Raw genomic sequence first — 17,978 nt, 5'->3', positions numbered from 1 at the left:
TTGTCTAGCGCGGGCGCTGCTTATCTATAGTCCGCCATCTAGCGGCACAAAGCAGGTAGTTCCGTCTCTATCGAAGACGGTTGCAAGATATTTTTTTAAAAAAATTATGTTAACAGAATAACAAAGTTGGAAGAGACCTTGGAGGTCTTCTACTCCAACCCCCTCCTCAAACAGGTGACCCTGTACCATTCCAGATTTAACCTGGAAATAAGGAGAAACTTTCTGACAGAACAATCAACCATAATTTATTATTCACAAGAGTTCTCCATTCCTCTACTCGTTGCAGAATACCTTATGCCAGCAGACTTGAAATTCTAGACCTAGAAAATCTAGAACTACGCTGCCTTCGGTCCGATCTAAGTATAGTATATAAAATCATACATTGCAATGTCCTACCTGTCAATGAATACTTCAGCTTCAACCATAACAATACAAGAGCATACAATAAATACAAACCCAAGGTAAACTGCACCAAATTTGATTGCAGGAAATACGACTTCAGCAACAGAGTGGTCAATGTCTGGAATACTCTACCTGACTCTGTGGTTTCTTCCCCAAACCCCAAAAACTTTAACCTTAGACTGTCTACTATTGACCTCACCTCTTTCCTAAGAGGCCTGTAGGGGGCGTGCATAAGCGCACCAATGTGCCTACCGTCCCTGTCCTATTGTTCCTTTTCATTTTTCTTATATGTATCCATTTCATGTATTCATAACTATGTTTATACTTATACCTGTTATCTTATAATCTCTTGATAAAATAAATGAAAAAATAAACCAATGGAACAGAAGTTGCCCTCGGAAGTTGTGGGAGCGCCATCACTTGAGACTTTCAAGAGGAGATTGGACTGCCATTTGTCAGAAATGGTATAAAGCCTCCTGCTTTGGTGGGGGGTTGGACTAGATGACCTACAAGGTCCCTTCCAACTCTGATTATCTGTTATGGCTGTCATATGATCATGGGACAATGTGATGGTTGTAAATTCAAGGATTGTGTGCAAAGCTGTTTTTTTAAAAAATACCATTATAATCTTGAATGGTTACTAAAGGAGGCAAATGGTAAGTGAGGACTATCTATATTACACCCAGAAAAAGAAGCCATTTGAAGTGGATGTCATTTGCTGCAAGCATCATGGGGAGGAAATAATTGTTGTATCCAGCTGGTGGATTACCAGAAGGATGTAAAGGATCATGGTGAGAGAGAGAGAAAACATTTCTGCTCTGGGAGGTCCCCTTCCACTTGGACTGATGGAGACGTTTGGGATTATGAGTGCACACAAATAGATGGGTTTGTGAGCCTGAGCTCTTCCCAAGAAGCTGCCACATGGAACACAACCACTTCTTAAAAGCCCCCTTACCATGGTTTGGAACTGCAGGTTGGTTGGAGAAGGCTGAAGCGGATGTGGATTCTACAGATTTGGGGTTAACAGATTTGATGTGTGAGGAAGTGGACTTTCTTAAGAAGTGGTGATCACTGGGGAATAAAATCAGGAGGCACAGAGCCCAGAAGAATCAAGGGGTCACCACAGGCACCTTCAAATACCCCAAGCACCATACCCAGAACCAGCTTTCAAACTGATCAGCCAAGTTCTCCTTATGTTAAAGAAATTCATCCCCGAATATTTTGAAACATTCGTGCCCGTCTCTCCATTCAACCATCCCTGAATCTGAGAAGAATGCCGATCAAAACAGATCCAGGTTAACCATTCTAATTGTTTAAACTGTGCATTAAAAAGGTGTATGTTCATAGAATTTGAACTGGGCACTTGGGGGCACATAGCAATGCAACAATAAATTAAGAGGCAGAAGAAGCCTAACTGTACCTCACATCATCATAGGCAGAGAGTGGCTGGACTGATATACAATTCAAAATTTAAATTTATAATGAGGAAGGAAAGGAAGCCGAGGAATACGTATTAGTCATAGATGCAGAATGCACAAGAGACAGATTACAGGGAGCTGAAGAATAGTGGTGTGTTTTAGAAACTCACTGTATGTGTGGAGACCTCACCACAGAGCAAGAATTGAGAAAAGGGCTTTACGTTACAATTTTATTATTAAACTTATTCACCGCACATCTCGCACTTTGAGGCAACTCTGTCTTGCTTTGCCCTAGGCTAGTGTTTTATAGCAACACTGACGCTACCCAATTTTTTCCTCGTCAAAAGCTATTGATAGTTCTAACACAATGCATTATTAAAAATGAAAGATTTTCCATTGTTCAATTTTTTTTCTCAGTGTCACCACCAAATAGGGTTACAACAATATGTCAGCAACATGGTGCTGCTATTATAAAGGGCCATCAAAGAGTAACAAGCAGGCACTTCTGAGAAAAAGAGATGCTGGCAGGAGTTGCTCATAAACCCAGAGATTCTCAATCCCTTTTCTCCTCAGCTCAATATTCCTACATCTCTTTTTCATCAGGTTCATTTCCAAGGCAGAACAGCTTGTACATGTGAAATTGTTGTTTTCATTGGGCCTTGGGCCTACTCCCAACATGTCCCTCACCCATCGCACACTTACCTTTTGGAGATCTCCTGGAGGCAACCACCATTTTCAGTGCAGTATCTCCATCTCCCGTGTGACAGTCACCCAGAGGCAGCCACCATTTTGGCCCAGAGGCAGGTGTGACAAAATGGCAACCGCTTCCACAAGTCTATCACATGGCCCAGGCATGAATCCCAAGCACAGGTGGAACAGAGAAATTGTATAATGAGCAAGAACAGGCAGTTCTAAGTTGATTGGTTGGAGAGTGCTGGCTCCTGCATGAGGCAATTTATGCTATGATTGGTTCAGTGGTGGTATTCAGCCGGTTTGCACCGCTTCAGGAGAACCGGTAGCAACAATTTGCCTGGGTCGTCGAACCAGTAGCAACTTCTGGCTGGCCACACCCACGACCCGGTCGCCACTCACTTGCGATGCTCGCTCACCTTTTCAGTCTGCTTGATGCTTGCCCCACCACTCCCGCCCTATATATGTTGCTTTCACCACGTGGCCCAGCTAATTGCCTCACCAGTTGCCTTGCTGGTGTCCAGTCAACTCAGCCCACCAAAGGTAAGCAATGCATGCCGCCTGCTGACCCTTCGCCTCGGCTGGGTCAGGGAACACATGATTTCCCAGCTCCAGCCTTGCTGCAGAGCCACCACCCACTCGCCACCCGCTCTCCCTTAAGTGCGATGCATCACCCATTTCCCCCTCATTCAGAGGCCCTGGCCCTTAATCTCCTCGCTTCCTCCCCCATGACTGCCTCTTTCATCTTCTATGACCACGACTTTACCTTCCTCCCATGGGTGGCTGCATCTCGCCCCCCTTGTTGCAAGATGCCTGTAGCTGCTGCCTCTTTTTTTCGGTGTGAGAAGCCTCCCAGCTGATGTCTCTTTGCCAGCTGGAACTGAGCCAGCTGGCTGGAGGCTTCTTGCACTGAAACTACCAGCCTCCGCTTTTCAAACTCGCCAAAAAAGGACTTCAGTCCCACTGTCATTGCCGCCCTGTTCTTTGCACTGGCCATGCATGTGCACCTAATTGCCTGCTGCACCAGAGGGACTTGCCTGGGCAAGTACCTCCACTCTGGTGCAGCAGGCAATGGGGTGCACCCCAGTGTGAAGAACAGGGTGGCAAATCCCAGCTGCTGCTGCTTTGCCAGCTGGAACCGAGCCGGTAGCTCATGCGCCGTCTCCTAGCAGAAGGTTCCAGGACCTCACGTGCACAAGTGAGACTCAGTCCTTCTGCGAGGAGATGGCGTGTGGGCAAGTCCTTGTGGAACCATGAGATGCATTGTTCTGTGTATACCCGAGAAGGAGTAGACTTGGATGAACTTTTCTGCCTCCCTTCACTTCGCTCCGCTGCTGCTCGGAAGGCAGCCACCCCAGCCTGTCCCTTTAAGATACTTCGATGCAGAGGGAGGGACCAAAAAGGGACAGGCAGGGCGCAGGAGCTGCCTTCTGACTCCAGTCCAAGTCTCGCCGTGTCCCCATCCCCACGCCAAGAATCCTCCAGCCGCTTGGTTCCGGCCAGCAAAAGAAGTGACAGCTGCAGGTCCTTCATCCTTGCAAAAAACAGCATGAGAAGCCTCAAGCCACCACCTCTTTGGTGGCAGGAGAATCCTCCAGCTGCCACTCCTGGCTCACTTCCGGCCATCAAAGATGTGGCAAAAAGACATTGTGGCTGTAGTCTTCTTGCAGCGAAAATTACTGACTTCCAGCTTTGCTCCACTTCTCCAACGCGTGGCTGCGGCCGCATTCTAGGCACTGGCCACACAGGTCCACCCCATTGCTTACTGCACCACTTGGGCAAGTCCCTCCTGTTCCAAATCAACAGACTTGAAACCCTACATTCCTATTGGTTCAATTAACCGCTACCTGATTGGACAACTCGAGCGACTGTGATTGGCTCGCTAAGAGTCTGCCTTGATTGGTCAATACCAAGAGCGGGAGACTTGAAGCATAGTCATTGGCCGATAAAGCCCCGGCGAGCTCTATAAAAGAGCTGCTGCGGCTGCTATTCTTTTGAGCTGAACTGGCTGATAAATAAAGAGCTGTTGTTACTGAACCGGAGTCTCTCATTTTTGTGAGCCCAACCCTTCGAACATAACACCTCCGGTGCAACGGGCTCAATGGGGTGCACCTGCGTGGTCGGCACCTAGAACGCAGCAGTGGCAGTGCATTGGAGAAGCGGAGTGAAGCCAGAGATTGGTAATTTTTGCTGCAGGAAGACTACAGCCACCATGTCTTTTTTCAGTGCAGCTGGAATCCAGCCGCACAAAAAAAACCACAAGACGGCTGCAGGCATCTCGTGACAGGGGCGAGATACGGGCTGGCATGGAGCCTAGCGACAACAATGGCTCAGCCCTGGGTTATCTTCCCTGGCAGCCAGCTGTGGGGAAAAGGTAAAGTCACAGCTGTGGGACAACAAAAGAGGCAGTCACGGGAGAGGAAACGAGAAGATTAAAGGCCGGGGCCTCTGAAAGAGGGGAAATGGGGTGATGCGTATGACTGGTGAAGGGAGAGTGGGTGGCATGCAGGATAAAGCCAGGCCTTTGACAGATTAGGCGAGGCCTGCCTGGGCAGAAAATAGGTAGATAGGTAGAAATTCATTTTTTTTCCTACCGGGTTCTGTGGCTGTGGCTTGGTGGGGAAGTCACGTGACTGAGTGGGAGTGGGCGTGAGTGACATCAAGTTGGACATGCCCACTCAGTCACATGACCCTCCCCCACCAAGCCACGCCCACAGAACCGATAGGGAAAAAAATTGAATACCACCATTGGATTGGTTGCTGTAGGGGTAAAAGGGGAGTTTCCCATTCTCCTCCCTTTTTTTTTCTTCTCTGTGGTCTGTATCCTATTTGGATTTACCTCAAAATGTTTCTGTGTTCCTGACCACCTTGTTTATTGTAAATATGTTAAATGTATTCATTCACATAAAACTATAAATTTACCTCAGTGTCTCTGATTTGATTTGGAAACTTGCTGCATAATTCCCTGACAGAGGACTAATCCTATTACTTCCAGAAAATTAATCCATTTGCAGTAGATGTCATTTGCTGGAAACATCACCAGGAGGGAGTTAACAGAGTTGATGCATGATGAACTGGAGTTTCTTAAGAAGACTGGATAATGGACCTGCTACATCTAACTGGAAAACCATTTGGAAAATAGATCGACCAAAAGGTTTTAGGATTTGGGGGAATAAGGCACAACTGTTCTCTTAATTGCTCTGAACTAAAATCTTAAGAAAAAGTTTTATTAATAAGAATCAAACAAAGATATTTCATCCCGGACAAATCAGAGACAATGATTCTAGCGATTTATGGTAAATAAGAAGCCATTCTTAATTTGATACAAATTAAACGGAATAGTAGATTGTTAACAAAGTGCTTTGATGATTAACTTTGTAGTTGGTTCACCTGTTAATTATAATGCCTTTATAAAGCATAGATAGATGAACGTCAATTGGTTGTAAATAGAGGTAGATTTTTATAAATGTTGGGCCTGCTTCAGAACGGGAGGAAACTAATATTGCTCCAATATGTTGGTTGTAAATTAATAGAACTGCCTCTCCATTCATAGAATCATAGCACCATGAGGTTGGTTATATCATGGTGACCAGAACTGGACACAATATTCTAGGTCAGCTGTCACTAGAACAGTGTAAAGCAACTCTATCACTGCTTCTTGTCTTGACACTATACCTCTGTTTATTGCAGCCTGGGACTGCATTTGGCAGGTGCAGCACTATAGAGCACAATATTGGCACAAGTGGTATTTACCATATGGCTTAGGGATACTTGGCCTGCCCTTTTGGAGATTTCCCAGAGGCAGCCACCATTTTCAGTGCACCCACAATTCCTTAACAATAGTCTACAAAGTGTTAAGGTAACAAAACAGAATACTTTGTCCTAGTGACCCAGAAGCAGCCACCGTTTTGCAGACAGGCATGACAAAATGGCAGCTGCTTCCACAAGTCCACCACATGACCCAAGCATGAATCCCAAGCAGAGGTGGTATTCAGCAGGTTCTGACCAGTTCTGGAGAACCGGTAGTGGAAATTTAGAGTAGGTTGGAGAACTGGCAAATATGATCACGGACTGTAGATTTTACAGTATCCTTCCCCTGCCACGCCCACCAAGACCGGCCCACAGAACTGGTAGTAAAAAAATGTGAATCCCACCACTGATCCCAAGCACATTCAAAATAACAGCTGCTTCCATGACATAGTCATGAAGCCAACAAATGCGTGTCTTGCCTTCCTTCACCAACATGAGGTTGAGAGATCTTCGAAAGGTATGGAGAAGGATGATGATGCCTGGTGGGTTGGGAGTCAGGCCTAACAACTGCAGGGACCGAGTGGGAACAGGAAAATGCCTGTGGGGACCCAAAAGGTGGGGTAGTGGAGGCTAGGCCTCCAAGAGATTCCCACAACCCTGAGGTAGTCACTGTTCTGCTTAATGGCTTGAACATTTGTTTAACAGCTTCCTCAGGGAGAGAAGGGGATAGGCAGTTAAGCAAAGTAATCTCACTTAACAACCACTGCAAAATGCAACCGTAACTGACAGGCCTCATTACAGTTGTATCTAGAGGACAACTTCTATGGTGACTGGGGAATTCTGGGGGACAAAGTATGGAGGACACCAAGGTAGGAGACAGAAATTCCACGTGTGGGAATTCCATAATCAATATACAAAAAACACCACCCAAAAGCCTTTTTGAGGAATTCCACTACTTTTCCAAAAATGAAATTGCTGCTGATAATGAGAAACAGGTTAGCCATTTTCCATTTTCCTTTTTCTCTCCACTTACAAATCTAATTCTGAGATATGTTTTCATCTACACTCCTAATGAGAGATGAGAAATGAAATTCAAACTCATCAACTTCCCTCACTTGGATTTCCATGTGGGCAATAATGAACAATACATGCCAGAAGCATCATCCACAGAAAGATCTGTCTCCCCTGTGAGTCTTCCGGTATATCACCAGGTTCACATTTCTCTTGTGTCGATTTTCTGATGTCTTACCAAGTTGGAATTGTAACAGAAACGTTTCCCACAATCAGGAAATTCAAAGGGTTTCTCTCCTGTGTAAGTCCTCTGATGGTTCACCAGGAAAGGATTCTGACTGAAATTTTTTGCAATAGTCAGAACATTAAATTGGTTTCTCTCCTGTATGAGTCCTCTGATGGTTCACCAGGTGATAATTCTGACTGAAACTTTTCCCACAAACAGGACATTCAAATGGTTTCTCTGTGTGAGTCCTCTGATGTTTCACCAGGCTGTAATTCTCACTGAAACATTTTCCGCAAACAGGACATTTAAAGGGTTTCTCCCCTGTGTGAGTCCTTTGATGCTTCACCAGGTTGGAATTCTGACTGAAACTTTTCCCGCAAACAGGACATTCAAAGGGTTTCTCTCCTGTGTGAATCCTCTGATGGCTCACCAGGCTGTAATTCTCACTGAAACATTTTCCGCAAACAGGACATTTAAAGGGTTTCTCCCCTGTGTGAGTCCTTTGATGCTTCACCAGGTTGGAATTGTGAATGAAACTTTTCCCACAAATAGGACATTCAAAGGGTTTCTCTCCTGTGTGAGTCCTCTGATGGCTCACCAGGTGAGAATTCTGACCAAAATTTTTCCAACAAACAGGACATTCAAAGGGTTTCTCAACTGTGTGAGTCCTCTGGTGTCTTACCAGGCTGGAATTCTCACTGAAACCTTTCTCACAAACAGGACATTCAAATGGTTTCTCTCTTGTGTGAGTCGTCTGATGTCTTACCAGGCTGGAATTCTTACTGAAACCTTTCCCGCAAACAGGACATTCAAAAGGTTTCTCTCCAGTGTGAGTCCTCTGATGGTTCACCAGGTGAGAATTCTGACTGAAACATTTCCTACACACAGGACATTCAAAGGGCTTTTCTCCTGTGTGAGTCCTCTGATGGCACACCAGGCTGGAATTCTCACTGAAACTTTTCCTGCAAACAGGACATTCAAATGGTTTCTCTCTTGTGTGAGTCCTCTGATGCCTTACCAGGCTGGAATTCTCACTTAAACTTTTCCTGCAAACAGGACATTCAAATGGTTTCTCTCTTGTGTGAGTCCTCTGATGTCTTACCAGGCTGGAATTCCGAATGAAACTTTTCCTGCAAACAGGACATTCAAAGGGTTTCTCTCCTGTGTGAGTCCTCTGATGCCTTACCAGGCTGGAATTCTCACTGAAACTTTTCCTGCAAACAGGACATTCAAATGGTTTCTCTCTTGTGTGAGTCCTCTGATGTCTTACCAGGCTGGAATTCTGAATGAAACTTTTCCCGCAAACAGGACATTCAAAGGGTTTCTCTCCTGTGTGAGTCCTCTGATGTCTTACCAGGCTGGAATTCTGACTGAAACTTTTCCTGCAAATAGGACATTCAAAGGGTTTCTGTCCTGTGTGAATCCCTTGGTGTTTCACTAACTCAGAATTCTGACTGAAACTTTTCCTACAAAGAGGACATTCAAAGGGTTTCTCTCCTGTGTGAATCCTCCTGTTTCTCTCCTGAATCGTCTGATGACTCACCAGGCTTGAATTCTGACTCAAACGTTTCCTGCAATAAGGACATTCAAAGGGTTTCTCTCCTGTGTCAGACCTCTGATGGCGCACCAAGTTGGAATTCTTACTGAAACCTTTCCCACAATCAGGACATTCAAAGGGTTTCTCTCCTGTGTGAGTCCTCTGATGTCTTACCAGGTTGGAATTCTGGCTGAAACCTTTCCCACATACAGGACATTCAAAGGGTTTCTCTCCTGTGTGTGTCCTCTGATGACTCACCAGGCTTGAATTCTTACTGAAACCTTTCCCACAAACAGGACATTCAATGGGTTTTTCTCCTGAATGAGTTCTCTGATGGTTCACCAGAACAGAATTGTGACTGAAATGTTTCCCACAAACAGGACATTCAAAGGGTTTCTCTACTGTGTGAGTCCTCTGATGTCTTACCAGGTTGGAATTCTTGCTGAAACCTTTCCCACAATCAGGACATTCAAAGGGTTTCTCTCCTGTGTGAGTCCTCTGATGACTCACCAGGTTTGAATTCTTACTGAAACCTTTCCCACAAACAGGACATTCAAAGGGTTTCTCTCCTGTGTGAGTCGTCTGATGACTCACTAGGCTTGAATTCTTACTGAAACCTTTCCCACAAACAGGACATTCAAAGGGTTTCTCTCCTGTGTGAGTCCTCAGATGTATCACCAAGCTGTCATTTTTCTTAAAGGATTTACCACATTGGAAGCACTTGTAGGGCATCTCTTCTGGGTGGGTTCTTCAATCAAAAGGGATCTGTTCTGACAAAAGCTTTGGCCACATTCAGATAATTTGTATCCAATTTTCTCCAGATTAGATTTTCCCCTGCATAATCATTTGCGATTTGAAGTCTGCATCTTCCATGATAGGCACACCTATTGAGCTTTTCCACTACTGATATTCTTGAGAAGGTCAACAATATGTGTGCTCCCTTGTTTAGTGGTGCTTTGATTTAAGCCCATTTCTTCCCCAAGGGCAATGCAAGGATTACTGTCTGTCCTATGTACCCGTCCAATTAATCTTTTCCTCCCCACTCACTTCCAGATATTTTCCTCTTTTTCTGAATGGAAAAATAATCCTTCTTCACCTATTTGTGTATTGTGTCTTGAGTTCCACATACTCTACATTTTGCAGCACGAAATCTCGTATTGATTTTCTTTCCTTTGTCTCTCACTGCTGTGGAAGGAGAAGAATTGTGTGGTTTTTCTGATGGAAATGGAGAATATTTTTATTTCTTCCTCAATCTGCTTTGCTTTTCAATATTGCTTGTTATTCTCAGTTGTCCAGTGTGGTCTTCTGGCATCATCTTCATCTGTAAGATTCAAATGAAAATGTGACTTTTATTGTTTATAAAAGGGTTGCAGAAGATGTGAAAAAATGTACATTATGTTAGGGATAACATTGTTTTACCCTAACTGTTTTGGGTAAAGATAATAAAATGATGAATCATGGTTTGTCAGATAAAGTGTATGTGACTTTAAGCTAGAGGAATGTAATTAAGGGTGCAGCTGTAAAAGTACTATATAAGCAGCAAGGCACTCTCTGGCTCTTACTGGCTGGCTTATTGAAGACTGCGTTCTTGCTGGATCGGGGAGGAGAAGAAGTGTTGGATTACTTTGAATTTGGATTACTTTCTCAACGGAGAGAAGATAAGTTTTGGACAGATTTATTATATGTGTACTGACACTGGCTATTCCACACGGACTTTGCAATTACAGTATCCTCGACAAGACTTGACTGAATTTGGTATATGACTAATGGACTGTTTATAATGACTATGCTATAATTCTTAAATGGAATAAACAATATTTTTGATAGCACAAGCCTATCTGTATTTTTACTGCGTGTTAACTAGAAAACTTATCTCACACATTTACCTGTCTTCCTATCTGACTTCACTGCACATTCTGTTTAGTTTGTTTTCCTTAACACCCGTTGGGGAATCCAGGCTTAACACATTACAATGAAAAAGCAAACATGCCAATATGCTAGAATAATCACTTACATTAATTATGATATTTACTACTGAGTTCCAGTTCAAATATCCATTCAATCATTAAATTCATTTGTTGACTTAGGTCAATCACAAATTCTCAGACCTGCAAAGGGTTATCATCAAATACAGTTACGTGAAGAAGAAAGTACACCCTCGACCTGTATGATTTGATGTATCACGACATAGTAAAAATAATCTCTTCCTTAGCAGTTTAAAAATAGGTAAATATAATGTCAGATGAGCAACAACAGATGATATTTTATACCCATGTCATTCTTTTTTTACAAAAACAAAAACACCCTTACTTCTTCCATAGGTATGAAGAGGCAAAGTAGCAACCAGTGCTGCTGATCAAATGCACTTGATCAATTGATCATCAACAATTGTGACTATATCTATAAAAGCCGAAGTTGTAGGAGTTTCCTGGTCTCCAGCACTGAGGTGTGAATTAGATGCCAAAGAGTAAAGACATCAGCAGGGATCTTAGAGAAGCCATTGTTGCTGCCCATCAATCTGGGAAGGGTTATATTTTCCAAACAATTTAAACTCCATCATTCTACGTTCCACGTTCACAAGTGGAAAACATTCAACACACGTGCCAATCTTCTCAGGAGTGGCAGTGCCAGCAAATTCACCCCAGGTTCAGGACGTGCAATGCTCAGAGTAATTAGAAAAGATCCAAACATTGCATCACAGGATCAACAGGCCTCATTTAGCACGTTGTGTTAAAATTCATGACAATTAGAAAAAGACTGAACAAGTATGGTTCGTTTGGAAGGACTGCCAGGAGAAAGCCTCTGATTTCTAAAAAGGACATGGCAGCAACACTTTGATTTGCACATTTGCATCTGAACTAATCACAAGACTTCTGAAACACTGTCCTTTGGATGAGACCAAAGTGCAGGTGTTTGGCCATAAAGCAGAGTGCCATTTTGATGAAAATCAAACCAAAAGATATCAATACAAAGATCTCATAGCAACCGTCAAGCAGAGTGAGGAAGGGGTGATGATTTGGAGTTGTTTTGCAGCCACAGGACCTGGCTACTTCAAATTTGGCAAATTTAAGACTTGTGGACTTCAACTCCCAGAATTCCTGAGCTAACATGACTTGAGGAGGAATTCTGGGAGTTGAAGTCCATAAATCCTAAAGCTGTCAAGTTTGAAGACCCCTGCTCTGTACTATAGTATCCAAAATCAGAATAGATCTGGAAGGGACCATAAATGCCTTCTACTACAACCCTCTGCTCAAGCAGGAGATTCTATATTATTTCAGACAAGTGACTATCCAGTGTCTTCTTCAAAACGTCCAGTGATGAAGCACCCACAGGGCCTGAAGGCCAGCTGTTCTACAGGTTCATGTCCTCACTGTTAGGAAGTTTCTCCTTAATTCCAGGTTCCTTCTTTCCTTGATTAGTTTCCATCCATTGTGTCTTGCCCTGCCTTCAGGTGCTTTGGAAAATAAGTTGACCCGCCTCCTTTGTGGCAGTTTCTCAAATACTGGACTACTGCTATCATGTCCCCTCTAGTCCCTCTTTTCTGTAAACTAGCAAAACCCAAATCCTACAACTGTTCTTCAGGATTTAGTCTCCAGGCCTTTAATCAACTTATTGCTCTTCTTTGTACTTTTTCTAAAGTCTCAACATTTTTTTTGGAATTTGATGACCAAAACTGGATGCAGTATTCTAGATATGGACTTACTAAGGCTTTATAAAGCGGTGCTAATACTTCACATGATTTTGATTCTAGAGTCAAATGTGAGACCACCTGTCCAATAGCAGTTTCTCACACATGGCTTCTCTGTTTTGCCTTTCTTTTTGCAAAATACATCATGACAAGATGTAATATGTTCAGATGTTGTTGATCATCTGAGGGTATAATTACCTACATCCAAAAAGTCCTCCATAGTTTTTTTTTTTTTTTACGAAGTACTAGGTTAAGCACAGTCGAACTTGGTTAGTACACAGATGGGGCACCAATAGGAAATACTGTGCTTGTTGGTTAGACATGGAAATAATAATAATAAAAAAATCTCAGAAGAGAGCAGGGGAAGATCAGTCTGATATTTTTGCCAAGAAAAAAGCTGGTCCATAAGAGAATAACCGAGTTGAAAGGGACCTTGGAGGTCTTCTAGTCCAATCCCTGCTCAGGCAGGAGACTTTATATCATTCCTGATTAATTGCTGTCCCGTCTCCTCTTTAAACCCTTCAGTGATGAAGAACTCACAACTTTTGGAGAGAAGCTGTTCCCAAGGAATTAATCTTAACTTGAAGGAGGATTTTTAAAATCTTCCCACCAGCAGAAAATTGCGGCCACCACTGTTAAAGCTTGGAGCACCAGCGGACTCAAAATCTGGGGAGGGAAGAAACACGTAGCAGCAGCTGATATGCTTCAGCCTAGTTGCTTCTCTGCTTCCACATCCCGGAGGAAACCCAACAGCCCTACTTGCTCCCAGCCTCTCCTCCCACCTGACCTCAACTCACCTTTCAGCTGCTGCTTCCACCCTGAGAAGAGCAGAAAAACCACTCTGCACACCACCTTCCTCCCAGGAGTGATCCGGAAGAAGCAGCTCCTCTCCTCCCATCCTTTCTAGCTATGCAGTACTCGATGGTTTTAACTCATTGAAGCTCAACCACAGACGACCATTAAGGGCTTTCTAGTCACTGCTAAGTGACTGCCATCTCCTGATAGGACACAAAACAACACGCTTGTCTGTCTCTAACATGTTTGTAAGATGTTTTCACTGATCAAATGCTATCAAATCATTTTTGAGTTCTAGCAATCTATCTTTGCAACTGATCCATGTGCAATAGTGAAATGTGACACTAAAGTAGCTTGTGAAGATTAGCTATAAGCTGAGCCCTCAATGTTTATGAAGTTCTTAGAGAATTTCATAGAGTTGGAAGAGACCAACTCCCCAAGCAGAAGACCCTGTTCTGTTCCAGACAAATGGATGTCCAATCTCCTCTTCAAAAATCCCATTGATGGAGCACCCACAACTTCTAGAGGCAAAGCATTTCCACTGATTGTTCTCTGAATGGAAAATTCTCCTTGATTCTAGGTTGGATGTCTGACAAGTCTTCCTCTTTGTGCTGCTCTGAGGGGCATTAGACAATAGGCTTTTTCTTTTTCAGCCCCTCAAATATTGAAAGACTGCTATGATGAAACCCCAGTCCTTCTCTGTGTTAGGCTAGATATATCCAGTTCCTGCAATAGTTCATTGTAGAACTACTTTGGAGTAGACATGAAGAAATTACAAGAAAGAGGGTATTTTCTAAGTCAAAAGAAGAAAATAGAACAATTGTTAAAAATATATGGAAAGTTGTGAAAGTGTGCAAAGTGCCATGACACTAGATTGTCAAACCATCAAAAATGGAACAATTTGTAATCCGGAACTCTATCAAGCAGTCCTAGGAGGTCTGTGATGCAGTATTTATCACATACTGTGGCCAGATATTACCGATTCAGTCAACATTTTAAACCATAGCACATTACAACCTACAAAAAGCACTGGTTAGGAATTAAAAGGATATTGAAAGGGAACCATGGATTTTTAGGATTGCATTTACCACCAACAAGTGAACTGGAATTGAAATGCTTTGTAGATAATATTTGGGCTGATGACGTACAAGATAGAAAGTCAATGTCAGGATTTGTTATAATGTTAGCAAACATGCTAACTAGTTGAAAATCTAGAAAACAGACTTCAGATGCCATTTCCACAGCTGCAGCCCAATTCATAGCATTATAAGAATTGTGTTCAGAGATGATGTGGTATATATGGTTAGTAAACGATTTGAATATTGAAATGAAAAGAGTTATACCAATATTTGAAGATAACACAATATGTATACAAATGGCAACCGATGCGAGTAATAATCAGAAAGAAGCATGTTGACATAAAATAATGTAATGTCAATGAGGCAGGAAAGAAAATGCAATAGACATAACTTATTGTCCACCGGAAAATAATTTATTTATTTACTTGATTTGATTTGTCAATTGCTTACAAAATAATAGGTATAAGTATAAACATGAGTAAGAATACAGAAAACAAGTACAATTAAATGGGGACAATAGGACAGGGATGGGAGGCATGATGGTGCACTTATGCACGCCCCTTACAGACCTCTTAGGAATGGGGTGAGGTCAATAGCGGATAGTGGACCTCATGACAAAACCATTAAGTATACAAAAAAGACAAAGATCTTGTATAACAATTTGATTTCAATGCCGTCCAGCTATAAATTGGAAGGGTGTTAAGATATTAAATGTAGTAGCTGGAACAATAAAATTGTAGAATGGGCAAGAACAGGCAGTTCTAAGTTGATTGGTTGGAGAGTACTGGCTCCTGCATGAGGCAATTTATGCTATGATTGGTTCAGTGGTGGTATTCAGCTGGTTTGCACCGCTTCAGGAGAACCAGTAGCAACTTCTGGCTGGCCACACCCACGACCCGGTCGCCACTCACTTGCCCCTACTGGCTGCTCGATGGTCACTCACCTTTTCAGTCTGCTTGATGCTTGCCCCACCACTCCCGCCCTATATGTGTTGCTTTCACCACGTGGCCCAGCTAATTGCCTCACCAGTTGCCTTGCTGGTGTCCAGTCAACTCAGCCCACCAAAGGTAAGCAATGCATGCCGCCTGCTGACCCTTCGCCTCGGCTGGGTCAGGGAACACATGATTTCCCAGCTCCAGCCTTGCTGCAGAGCCACCACCCACTCGCCACCCGCTCTCCCTTAAGTGCGATGCATCACCCATTTCCCCCTCATTCAGAGGCCCTGGCCCTTAATCTCCTCGCTTCCTCCCCCATGACTGCCTCTTTCATCTTCTATGGCCGCGACTTTACCTTCCTCCCACGGGTGGCTGCATCTCGCCCCCCTTGTTGCAAGATGCCTGTAGCTGCTGCCTCTTTTTTTCGGTGTGAGAAGCCTCCCAGCTGATGTCTCTTTGCCAGCTGGAACTGAGCCAGCTGGCTGGAGGCTTCTTGCACTGAAACTACCAGCCTCCGCTTTTCAAACGCGCCAAAAAAAGACTTCAGTCCCACTGTCATTGCCGCCCTGTTCTTTGCACTGGCCATGCATGTGCACCCAATTGCCTGCTGCACCAGAGGGACTTGCCTGGGCAAGTACCTCCACTCTGGTGCAGCAGGCAATGGGGTGCACCCCAGTGTGAAGAACAGGGTGGCAAATCCCAGCTGCTGCTGCTCTGCTAGCTGGAACCGAGCCGGTAGCTCATGCGCCGTCTCCTAGCAGAAGGTTCCAGGACCTCACGTGCGCAAGTGAGGCTCAGTCCTTCTGCGAGGAGATGGCGCGTGGGCAAGTCCTTGTGGAACCATGAGATGCATTGTTCTGTGTATACCCGAGAAGGAGGAGTAGACTTGGATGAACTTTTCTGCCTCCCTTCACTTCGCTCCGCTGCTGCTCGGAAGGCAGCCACCCCAGCCTGTCCCTTTAAGATACTTCGATGCAGAGGGAGGGACCAAAAAGGGACAGGCAGGGCGCAGGAGCTGCCTTCTGACTCCAGTCCAAGTCTCGCCGTGTCCCCATCCCCACGCCAAGAATCCTCCAGCCGCTTGGTTCCGGCCAGCAAAAGAAGTGACAGCTGCAGGTCCTTCATCCTTGCAAAAAACAGCATGAGAAGCCTCAAGCCACCACCTCTTTGGTGGCAGGAGAATCCTCCAGCTGCCGCTCCTGGCTCACTTCCGGCCATCAAAGATGTGGCAAAAAGACATTGTGGCTGTAGTCTTCTTGCAGCGAAAATTACTGACTTCCATCTTTGCTCCACTACTCCAACGCGTGGCTGCGGCCGCATTCTAGGCACTGGCCACACAGGTCCACCCCATTGCCTACTGCACCACTTGGGCAAGTCCCTCCTGTTCCAAATCAACAGACTTGAAACCCTACATTCCTATTGGTTCAATTAACCGCTACCTGATTGGACAACTCGAGCGACTGTGATTGGCTCGCTAAGAGTCTGCCTTGATTGGTCAATACCAAGAGCGGGAGACTTGAAGCGTAGTCATTGGCCGATAAAGCCCCGGCGAGCTCTATAAAAGAGCTGCTGCGGCTGCTATTCTTTTGAGCTGAACTGATAAATAAAGAGCTGTTGTTACTGAACCAGAGTCTCTCATTTTTGTGAGCCCAACCCTTCGAACATAACACCTCCGGTGCAACGGGCTCAATGGGGTGCACCTGCGTGGTCGGCACCTAGAACGCAGCAGTGGCAGTGCATTGGAGAAGCGGAGTGAAGCCAGAGATTGGTAATTTTGCTGCAGGAAGACTACAGCCACCATGTCTTTTTCAGTGCAGCTGGAATCCAGCCGCACAAAAAAACCCACAAGACGGCTGCAGGCATCTCGTGACAGGGGCGAGATATGGGCTGGCATGGAGCCTAGCGACAACAATGGCTCAGCCCTGGGTTTTCTTCCCTGGCAGCCAGCTGTGGCAAAAAGGTAAAGTCACAGCTGTGGGACAACAAAAGAGGCAGTCACGGGAGAGGAAACGAGAAGATTAAAGGCCGGGGCCTCTGAAAGAGGGGAAATGGGGTGATGCGTATGACTGGTGAAGGGAGAGTGGGTGGCATGCAGGATAAAGCCAGGCCTTTGACAGATTAGGCGAGGCCTGCCTGGGCAGAAAATAGGTAGATAGGTAGAAATTCATTTTTTTTCCTACCGGGTTCTGTGGCTGTGGCTTGGTGGGGAGGTCACGTGATTGAGTGGCAGTGGGCGTGAGTGACATCAAGTTGGACATGCCCACTCAGTCACATGACCCTCCCCCACCAAGCCACGCCCACAGAACCAATAGGGAAAAAAATTGAATACCACCATTGGATTGGTTGCTGTAGGGGTAAAAGGGGAGTTTCCCATTCTCCTCCCTTTTTTTTTCTTCTCTGTGGTCTGTATCCTATTTGGATTTACCTCAAAATGTTTCTGTCTTCCT

At 44.6% G+C, this 17,978-nt stretch overlaps 3 protein-coding genes across 3 annotated transcripts in view; all 3 read right to left on the bottom strand.

The window, feature by feature from the left end:
• Nucleotides 1-17,978, bottom strand: part of LOC148131712 (uncharacterized) — an 80,385-nt gene that overhangs the window by 55,146 nt on the left and 7,261 nt on the right. The window lies entirely within an intron of this gene.
• Nucleotides 1-17,978, bottom strand: part of LOC148131713 (uncharacterized) — a 55,625-nt gene that overhangs the window by 30,386 nt on the left and 7,261 nt on the right. The gene's annotated exons all lie outside the window — the stretch shown is intronic.
• On the bottom strand, nt 7,633-13,859 carry LOC148131714 (uncharacterized). Its single transcript, XM_087953364.1, has 3 exons — nt 13,520-13,859; nt 9,111-10,355; nt 7,633-9,005 (listed from the first exon to the last, which is right to left on the bottom strand). The coding sequence occupies exons 2-3, from the start codon at nt 9,764-9,766 to the stop codon at nt 7,637-7,639; spliced, it is 2,025 nt and encodes a 674-aa protein (XP_087809490.1). The 5' UTR covers nt 9,767-10,355; nt 13,520-13,859; the 3' UTR covers nt 7,633-7,636.

Source organism: Notechis scutatus, chromosome 2 (genome assembly GCF_049901735.1).
Source record: "Notechis scutatus isolate UNSWTSFEM ecotype Mainland chromosome 2, rNotScu1.2, whole genome shotgun sequence".
Lineage (NCBI taxonomy): Eukaryota > Metazoa > Chordata > Lepidosauria > Squamata > Elapidae > Notechis > Notechis scutatus.
This window is presented reverse-complemented; position numbering and strand designations above follow the sequence as displayed.